At 44.9% G+C, this 10,738-nt stretch overlaps 1 protein-coding gene across 2 annotated transcripts in view; it reads left to right on the forward strand.

Moving 5' to 3' along the window:
* The window catches only part of LOC146838979 (uncharacterized), a 196,277-nt gene extending 190,500 nt beyond the window's left edge, over positions 1–5,777 (forward strand). The window contains exon 3 of one of the 2 annotated variants that reach the window (XM_085603014.1): positions 2,341–5,769. In XM_085603014.1, the coding sequence (XP_085459140.1) occupies positions 2,341–3,604 (1,264 nt within the window). In that variant the 3' untranslated portion in view covers positions 3,605–5,769. Of the gene's footprint in view, positions 1–1,554 lie in introns of both variants that reach the window. The other variant, XM_085603013.1, reaches the window with a different exon arrangement.
* Positions 5,778–10,738: the final 4,961 nt, after the last annotated feature.

Consider the following 10,738-nt stretch of genomic DNA (forward strand, 5'->3'; position numbering starts at 1 on the left):
GAGGAGTGGGGGTGTGGGACTCATAAACTTGTTGATGAGGAGATCAGAGCCATGTTATTGGTCAAGTTAGGGGGTTCCCAGATAGCAAGTGTCATGGTTTGGTCCAAAGGGGATGTCACAGACGTATCAGTGGTGACAGCGGGGGAATGTTCAGAGGTCAGGTGCAGAGATGAGGTGATGGTGTTTGTATCTAGTCTGTGTATTTCAGTGGTCACTGCTCTAGGGGTGTGGCGAGGGCTCAGACTATTATGACGACAACTGTTGGTTCAATCCATCGGCAAGGGTAATGGTAAATGAATGCTGTTCGGTAATCTCATGAAGGTGGATGGGGAGGAGGAGAAAGGGGTGGAGCAATACAAGTAGTGGGGAGAGGGGAGGATACAGAACTTTCTTCATCATAGAGAGTTTGATGAGTGAGGAAAATTTCATCAAGGTGTTCTAGGTTGCGTTCAAATGCTTGGCTGAGGATAATCCCATTATTATAAAGGGAGATGGTTGCTACTGCTCGGCAAACGATAGAGGTAGCTACCGAGAGTCTAAGACCATGGGGCTCTTTAGTGGATGTAGTGATCCGGAGCAGAGAGCATAGAGCTTTCCTTCATCGTGCGGTCTTTTGGTGTAAAAGATAAGGTCACTTATGGTAGCTCCTTTATTCGTGCAGACATAGGGGGTGGAAATAAGGGTTTCTGGTTGGAATTTGAAAAGTCTGTGTTTGAAGTTCTTAAAAACGCTATTAGATAGTTTAGGGGGGTATATGATAGTGTAGGAATTACCGCTGGCTGGAACCAGTTTGGAGTCTAGTGATCTTCGAAAAAGGGAATCCATGGCTAAGGGCACCAAATTTCCAGAGTGGAAAGAGGGGAGGGACCAGAGTATTACATGCTCACATGGGGGGAAGCTGAGGGGAGTTGAGAATGGGGTATGGTCCGATGAAGGAAGGAAGGGATGGAGCAAATCATGGGGTGGTTGGAGGAAAGTTCCATGACTCCGTTCTACAAAGGCAGCCCATTAAACAGCAGCATCATGACAGAAGATGTCCAGAGAGAAGAGGGTACTCTTTCTGTTTTGGGCTTCCCAGCGTTATATGCATGCGATAACTAGGTGGAAATCAGCTAATCCTGAACAGAGGATCCAGCTGTTGAAATACATTAGGTCAAACTAGATTATGCAATTAGGAAGATAGAGTAGAGGGATAAGGGGATGGGATGAACAGTGGCCTAGGATGCAATTGGAAATTCGGATCCATCTCTTACTTCAAGAGCTGTTCTTGTTTTAACAAAACCTTGACCATATGCATCTACCTAAAGCTACTATACGAGTGCTATGCGAGCGCCCATTTTTTACTAAGTTACTCTATGAACACCTTTGCTGAAATAAATAAGATTGTGGCATGTTTAAAGGAACTTTTATGTAAATATCTCTGTATGGTTAAATATGCCTTCATAAGTTTCAACAATAGTAATAAACGAGATGCTTTTACAATCAATTAAAAATTGTTTTTGTGCATGCCGGTATTTTCCATTTAAGTAATTTAAATCTCTGTACATCCGACAGAAAACAATCCTTGACTGTACAACATGTTTAAGAATAATGAAGATAATACTGGAAATCTGCAAAAGCAAAGTCGGAAACATTAAGTTCCAGTAATCAGTAAAACATAAGTGCCATCGGAGACAGCCGAACCTGAACATAAACTGACAGATCTTGGAAGTACCGTCAAGGGCAATTCGGTGGTTCTACGAGTCTCAGCTGTACACCTCCGTGCCTCAAGATGAAGAAATGACCTCTAGAAAATTAAGACAACACTGATCAACCACTTCTTGTGTAAACATGTCCAGTACCAGCTCTGATCATGAGTTGGTTACTGCAGTGCTCTGCTTCCTAAAGTGATATCAGACCACCATTCAGTGCTAGAGGTGTATTGTAAACTCTTTCAGGCCATTCCAAAGCAACCAGCGAAAAGCGCAGTTAACTGAAAGTTAAAAGAAATGGGGGTTCTGCTATATAAAACACAGAGTACTGTCCCAGTGTGCACCAACCAGAAGGACGATGGATCTTTACTCGCAAGCTCGCAGAACCATTTTCCAGTCTAAAGACACTATCGCCCACAAAGAAGCCTTACACATGTTATGAGTGTGACGAGTATTTGGTGACCTTTGCACTTTAGTGTTTAGTGGGAACGCAAATGTGCAAAATACCACACACATACAGGGAGTATGAGAATAACACAAGTGCTTTTTCTGTCATGTGCACCCTTCAGGAAGCACAGTCAGGAGATGTAGAAAAATACATACCTGACTCCGAGACACTAACCAAGAAAGAAAAAACATACACCTTCAGTGAATGTGGAAGTAGTTTTACTGAATCATCTAAACTCAGAAGTCATCAGCGAACACACACAGGGGAAAAGTCATTCAAGTGCAGTGAATGTGGGAAGAGCTTTATATATTTACCAGGCCTAAGACGGCATCAGAGAACACACATAGGGGAAAAGCCATACAAATGCAAGGAATGTGTGAAGAGCTTTAGTCAAGCTGCACACCTAAAACGGCATCAGGGAACACACACAGGGGAAAAACCATTCAAGTGCAATGAATGTGAGAAGAGCTTTATATATTTATCAGACCTAAAACTCCATCAGAGAACACACACTGGAGAAAAACCATATCATTGCAGTGAATGTCTGAAGAGCTTTAGTCAATTATCACACCGAAAAAAGCATCAGAGAACACACACACGGGAAAAACCATATTATTGCAGTGTATGCGGAAATAGTTTTAGTGACTCATCAACATTAAAAGTTCATCAACGAACACACACTGGAGAAAAACCATACCATTGCAGTGAATGTGAAAGTAGTTTTACTTCCTCTTCAGGATTAATGTATCATCAACAAACACACTCAGGGGAAAAACCATATAATTGCAGTGAATGTCTGAAGAGCTTTTGTAAATTATCGTACCTAAAGCAGCATCAGAAAACACACACTGGGGAAAAACCATATCATTGCAGTGAATGTCTGAAGAGCTTTTGTCAATTATCAAACCTAAAAAGGCATCAGAGAACACACACAGGAGAAAAACCATATCATTGCAGTGAATGTGGAAGTAGTTTTAGTGACTCATCAACATTAAAAGATCATCAACGAACACACACTGGAGAAAAACCATACCATTGCAGTGAATGTGGAAGTAGTTTTAGGAATTCTTCAACGTTAAGGAATCATCAGAGAACACACACAGGGGAAAAACCATATAATTGCAGTGAATGTGGAAGTAGTTTTAGTGATTCTTCAACATTAAGGAATCATCAGCGAACACACACAGGGGAAAAACCATTTAAGTGCAGTGAATGTGTGAAGAGGTTTAGTCGATTAACAGACTTAAAATACCATCAGAGAAATCACACAGGGGAAAAACCATTTAAGTGCAGTGAATGTGTGAAGAGGTTTAGTCGATTAACAGACTTAAAATACCATCAGAGAAAGCACACAGGGGAAAAACCATACAAGTGCAGTGAATGTATGAAGAGCTTTTGTCGATTAACAAACCTCAAACAGCATCAGTACACACACACTGGGGAAAAAAACATTCAAGTGCAGTGAATGTGGAAGTAGTTTTAGTGACTCTTCTTCATTAATGTATCATCAACAAACCCACACCGGGGAAAACCATTCAAGTGCAGCGATTGTGGGAAGAGCTTTATATATTTATCATACCTAAAACTCCATCAGAGAATACACACTGGAGAAAAACCATATCATTGCAGTGAATGCGTGAAGAGGTTTTGTCAATTATCAAGCCTAGAAAAGCATCAGCGAACACACACACTGGGGAAAAACCATATCATTCCAGTGAATGTCTGAAGAGCTATAGTCAATTTTCCCACCTAAATGAGCATCAGAGAACATACACAGGGGAAAAACCATTCAAGTGCAATGAATGTGGGAAGATCTATATATATATTTATCAGGCCTAAAACACCATCAGCGAACACACACGGGGTCAAAACCATTCCGGTGCAGTGATTGTGTGAAGAGATTTTGTCACTTATCAGACCTACATAAACATCAGCGAACACTCACAGGAGAAACGCCATTCCAGTGCTGTGAATGTGTGAAGAGCTTCAGTCAATCTTCACACCTACAAAGACATCAGCGAGCACACCACCATCACTGAACACACATAGAAATAAACATAGAGCTGCAGTGAATTTGGTAATAATTTAAGTGCATCAACAATAATACTGACCTGTGGGCGTACACTGAAGAAAAAAATGAGTTATTGTGAGATGAAGGAATTATAGAATATTATAAAATTACAATAATGCGGGACATTCAAATACCAGCTGATAAAAAGCTGAGGACAGAAGACTGAACTAGTAGGAAAGGAGAAAAACATATATATTTGAAAAAATATAAAATTGTCTATTCTCTGCTTTTTTTTTATTTCCCTACATCTAGGAAAAACATGAAATATCAGGGAACCCATTGGAAGACTAGCAGTATAGAAACATTGTTGGTTTTTATTCTGTGAGAGAGTTATAACGAGAGAAATCCACGCACACCTGACCATGCTACCTTTAAAATCAACACCATGAACAATGCTTGGACTAAACATGGTACTTTCAGCTAATTTTAGAGATTAGTAATAAAACATATAAACCCAACACACTCAAAACAATTTAACACGCACAAAATGAACATTCTTCAGAGCTGGCTGTGGTTTTGGTCAGTTTATGCATCATTAATGGTTCTGTGACAGCGGCCAGAGAACAGTTTAGAAAAGCAGTAGAAGTGAAAGTAGGAAAATGTGAGCTGCAGCTCTCTGGGTTAACCCTTGCAGTGCATGGCATTTACCTCTGAAGCTCTGATGTGGAACAAATGATGATCCAGGCCAAGTTCTTCAATTCAAAAGAGTGCAGGATCAATAATGAAGGTTGCAGAGCTGCAGCTGTGTGATTGCCAGGCCGATCACATGACTTGACTTCAGATGAGTGCAGGATCAATAATGCCTTCCTGTCCTGTATGGCATGGTGGGTGTTCACTGAGAACCAACTTCTCAACCTAGGCGGAGGGCACTGGGGATGCTCCAACTTATTTAAAAGGTAGTTTGATTGGTCAACAAGACAGCTGTCCCTAGCTTTCACTGAAATGCACAGAATAAGGAGGTCATCAATTTCTGTGACGCCAAGTTTCTAACACTGAGGTGACAGATAAAAGGATAACAGAGCGGCAATTTGCCAAGAGTTATGAGCTGAGCAACATTTTCAATGTATTAGGGCCCTTTAAATGAAAATATTTTTTTTTAAAGAAAGCTAGTGTGAGAATCTCTGCATAAAGTTTCCTCCTAACCTCAAATGATCCAGACATTCTGTAGTAATTAGCCAAACGTATGAAACAAACTGCAACTAAAGTGTTTTAGCTCAAAAAAGTGACTTTAGTAGCTTAAGAATTCCTTTCATCCGTAGGTTGGAGGATGCTTCTGGTAACGTTTCCAAAGGTTTGATTTAACTAGCGGTGTGATTAACTATGACATCTTTTTTGTCAGTCTGTGCATCTTTGAATGTTTAATCAAACGTGTAATCATTTTTAAATGGAGGATGTATCTTATACTTTTGATGCACCAATTCCTTGTTTCCTACCAGTGTTAGTGAACTGATTAGTTAATGTAAAAATTCATTTTAGTTATTGACTTGTACTTCTGCGCTATTGATGTATCAATTTTGTGGAATATTCATGAATTCGAGATAAATCTTGATTGATTCTTTCACTCATATTCTGTCTGCTCTTCTGTGATTTTTTATTTATGAAGAGAGAATGCTTTATGTATATCTAGAGTCTTCCTCATCGGGGAGGTGTGAGGGGCCCGATGTGACACTGTTAGTCAAAGCTTCAAGGGGAGGTCGCAGAGACTCAAAGCCAGAGGATTTCAATGTCGAATCGGTTTGTCTCCACTTAATTATCCTCACTGATCATAATACGTGACTGGATCAGGATCCCTCCTCCATGTCCAGATGGGCTGCTAGCTGGGTATATTCAGCACAGGTTTGTAAATCAAGGTTTTGTGATATAAAACATGAAAGTAATGGAAACATGCAAGCATTACAAAGTAACGTGAGGGCGGTTTTCCCTCTGTTTCCATCTCTCAGCCTAGACCAAAGCTTCAGTCACTGCAATAGTTTGTTGTGGAGTATGTTGGCTTATGGCATTGTCTGTAGAAGAGATGGTGTTTCTGCTGCACGTGTGTGTGTGTTGTGTGTGTGTGTTGTGTGTGTGTGTTTGTGTGTGTGTGTGTACACACATTGTTGCACCTGCCAGGTAAGGGGCCTGTGAAACAGTCGATCATACATGTCTGTGCGTTCTTAAAGTGCCTCAGCAGGAGGTTTTGTGTATGTAGGTTGGATGTGTGTGCGTGTGAAGAGGGTAGGGTTGCCTTTGCAGAGTGTGTATGTCTGTATGAGGTCTCTTCAGTGGGTCCATATGTTTGTAGGGTTCCTGACTTTGCAGATGATTGCAGGACTTTCAGTCTCTCTTCTTGGCCTCTCCGCTCTAAACAGGAGGATGAGCGAGCTCCCAAAGCAGAAGAGGCCAGGGAAGAGAAAGAAAAACGCAAAGGGTAGAGTAAAGTAAATAATATATATATTTCAGATAAAATACAAAATAAATCTATAGGCGAGGGAACCAGAGCTCGAAAAGAAGGGCAGGAAAAGGAATGTGTAGGAGAGTAGGATCTGCCTCTTATGTTGCCCCCACTTTTTTTTTAATGTTTACACTGATTTCTGGCTATAGTTTGGCTGAGACCCTGCTAATCAGAGCCCCAGCCTCTCTCTTGTCTCTAAACAAAATGGAGTGCATATTAGGTGCACTAGTGATTGCATATTGTGGTGCCTTAAGAGTCCCTAGTATATAAGCCTGGGCGTAGTTCGCGAAGTAGCACTAGGCGAAGCTACGCAAAGTGCACTTTGCACTACGCGAGCTTCGCGAACTGCGTAGTACCCTGTTCGCACTGTGCAAGATGTTGTTTTCAATGATTGCACAGTGCGGACAAGCAACCGGCACTGTGCAATCATTGAAAATGGCATCTTGCACAGTGCGAGCGGTAGTTTTCTGCCGCTCGAGTAGATTTTTACTCGAGCGGCAGCTTCCTCACGCGGACTGGTAGTTTCTCATCGCGAGCGGTCGCGAGCATACGCGACCACTCGCAATGAGAAACCTGACCTCCTCGCGTTGAGAATCTCGCCGGGAGGTTTATTTTCCACGCTCGCGATCGCCAACTTGATGTTGCTGATCGCGAACGAGGAAAAAGTCTCACCGGGATGTCATTTTGCTTGCGCGCGGTCGCCAACTTGACGTTGAGGGCCGCGAGCAAGCAAAAAATGACCGCTGCACTACGCAACACTACGCTACGCGTGTTTGCACTGTGCTATGTGCAATTCGCGTAGTGCGAAGTTGCGCATACTTCGCAAACTACGCGAGCGTAGCGTAGTGCTTTGCCCAGGCTTACTAGTATATGGTACCTTGGGTACCAAGGGCATAGGTACTTCACAGGCCTACCGGGGGCTGAAGCATGTAGTATGCCACCCCTGGGAAGCAGACTAAATCTGACACCACAGGCCTGCTACTGCAGCCTGGGTGAGGTGGTGCTAGCACTCCTCACTGAGATAGGTTCACTGTATCTCTCCTTGCACACACATTTAAACCTATCAGTCACCCCTAAGGCAGGCCCTATCAATCCTGAGGGCAGGGTGCTTGGTTTCCGTGTGAGGGGGTGCCTCTGCCTGAGCAGGGCCCCTCTGCAGCTCTCAGAGTCTATTCTCTGGGGCTGTTTGTGAATGCGGTCAAACCATATACTCTTAAGTGCATTATAACCTCGCGGTTAATGCTAACTTTGGAATGGCTGCATCAGAACATGTCGAGTTTGGTGTCAAGCGCTTTGGAATCATACCCCCACACCAGTAACTGGTGTGGGAGTATGATCCCACCCTTCTAGAGGGATAGACAGTACCTACTGTGGAAACGTGGTAGTATCCTGAAGTGCCCTGGCATCACAAAATGGATGCCACCAGTCATAGACACTGGGCTGCCCTCCTGCTGATGACTGAAACTCGCAGTGAAGGAGGCCCAACAATAGGTATCCTGTCACAGGGAGGTGTGACCACCTCCCAGACAGGGTTTAGTGTATTGGGACTGGGTGGGTGCACTCCTAGAGTGCTTTGAAGTCCTGCACTGGGGGAGCAGTAGGCTCCTCTGTGCATACACCAGTTCAAACCGGCACAGGGGCTACCTGCCCCTGCTCTGGCGTGAAATTGGACAAAGGGAAGTGGGTGTAGCCACCCACTCCCCTGACCCTCCCATAGGTGGGGTCATAGAGCTAGCCCCTCCCTTCCTTCTAGTATAAGTTAGGGAACCCTTGCCATTGCAAACTAGATACCCCTGGACGACGCTCTGAAGACGAATCCCGGACCTTCGACGTTCCATTACCTCTGGAATATGGAAGAATCTCCCTTGGAGTCAAGGAGTCCGAAGTCCCTGCAGCCCAGAAAGAGGGTTTCCTGACTTCTCAAAGAGTGAGTCCCCAGCGACGCTGAGGCAAGTGGACCCCACGAGTGACGAAGAATCCCTGGGTACGGTGCCCTATTTTCGAGTGCAACCCCTTCACGACATTCTACGAACCTGTGCATTGGGCCACGTGTGGTCCAAGCCTCTAGCAGGGATCCCTCCAAAGATTAGAGGCCTACCCCATCCCGAGTGACCGTGGGCCCCTATTGAGTGGATCCTCCTAAGGCGTCTTCGCGATCCCTTGCCGGTTGGCTCATGGGTCCCCTGAAGACTTTTCTACAGTTCCAAAGGGCTCCCCTGGTTGCTCCAGGCCTGCCCTGACTTACCCTCGCTGGGTCAGTCCCTCAGACCTTGCTGGTCTGCACCGCTAACTTTTTGTCCTTTCCACAAGACTTGCTGCTACCAAGGCTTGTTGGCTCCAATCTGGTCACCGACACCGCAATAAGCTGCAGACTTCGTGCGACACGCTGAATCCAGCTCCTGGTCGTCGTCGACGCCTCCTGGACCTTGTGGCTGAAGAGTCAAGACACCCGTGAATCACCTGAAACCACCCGACGACTGTGGGCATCCACCTTCCATGCCCCGGGTCACTGCCAAGTGACTTTGAACACTGTCCCCTCTGCTTTCAGGTCTTCCTTCTTCTGAATCCAGGCTTGGATTCCACCGGACACTTCTTCTGTCTTTACAAGCAGCAAGTCTTCATTGGCTCCCATTGAAAACGATGCCGCGACCCGAACCCAAAAGACACCTATGCACCCAGCTTCCCTGGGTGAGGTAACTCCAGCACTATGGTGCTCCTGTGGGTGTTGGCTCTAGAACAACTTACCCTGTAAGTGACTTGCTTGTAGACTCTCCCGAAGTACACTTAAACTCTTAATTTCCAATCGTGACTTGCTCCATTGAAGTCAATAGGGATTCGCAGCTGTGTTAACACACTGCATGCATCCCCTGTGGGCCCTTTACTTACCTGCCTTGGGTGGTTTCGTGAGGCCCCAGCGCTTCTGAAGGCCCTAGGCCTTGTCCTTTTGCAAGTCGTTGTTCTTAAGTCTCTTTTTCAGTATATGGTCTGGTACGCCCCTAGGGCCCTAGCCATATTTGTGCTTAATTTATTGTGAAACATTAATTTGTGCATTTGTTCCTGACTTCTAATCTCATAAAGAGATTAGTAGAGAGTTGTTAAGTAATAAATACATATATATTTGATATATATACCTGTGTGGTGTCCTTTCACTTGGTAATTCAAGAGATTATATGGTAAAACAAGCTGCTTTACATTCCTCTAAGACTTAGCCTGGAGGCTGCTCTCCACAGCTACCACCAGGATAGCTTTCTTTAAGTAGGGTTAAGGCAGTGCCTTCCCCTCTGTCTCAGATTACAGATTCACCTCTTGAGGGAGGAGATGCAGATCCTGAAGAAGGAACAGCCCCAGAGGGACTTGAGCCTGATCAGGTTGAGTTCTTGGGGGCCCTTCTAGGGAAGATCTGAGTAAGGAGCAACAGTGCTGCCCCTCTCTTGAACCCCCTCAGACAGCAGGCTGCTGCTGAGGCTGCTGGGAGTTCTAGTGGGTCCCATAAAGTTTATTGGGATGAGGGACTCCTATATTCTGAGGGTAGAGATCCAACCCATGGAGCAACCAGGAGGTTGGTAATACCTCAGAAGTTTAGGGGGTTCGTCTTGACCCTAGCACATGATAACCCTTTGGCAGGTCACTTGGGCCAAAACAAGACCTGGGACAGGCTTGTTCCACATTTTTATTGGCCACATATGTCAGAGGACACCAAGGAGTTCTGTCGCTCCTGTGTCACTTGCCAAGCCAGTGGCAAGTCAGGTGGCACAACAAAGGCCCCCCTGAAACCACTACCTGTGGTGGGGGTACCCTTTGAAAGGATAGGGATTGACATTGTTGGTCCCCTTGACCCTCCAACTGCATCTGGGCACAGATTTATCCTGGTGGTAGTGGATCATGCCACCGGGTACCCAGAAGCAATTCCCCTGAGGACCACCACAGCCCCTGTGGTGGCAATAGCCCTCGTTGGAGTTTTCTCCTGAGTGGGTTTCCCAAAGGAGGTCATCTCTGACAGAGGTACAAACTTCATGTCAGGATATTGTGGTACTTTGAAATTTGGGACCGCGTGGGAGACAGGGCCCTACCCCTGTCTATTCCGGGATCGGCGGACC

Source organism: Triturus cristatus, chromosome 4_2 (assembly GCF_964204655.1).
Source record: "Triturus cristatus chromosome 4_2, aTriCri1.1, whole genome shotgun sequence".
In the NCBI taxonomy this organism is placed as follows: Eukaryota; Metazoa; Chordata; class Amphibia; order Caudata; family Salamandridae; genus Triturus; species Triturus cristatus.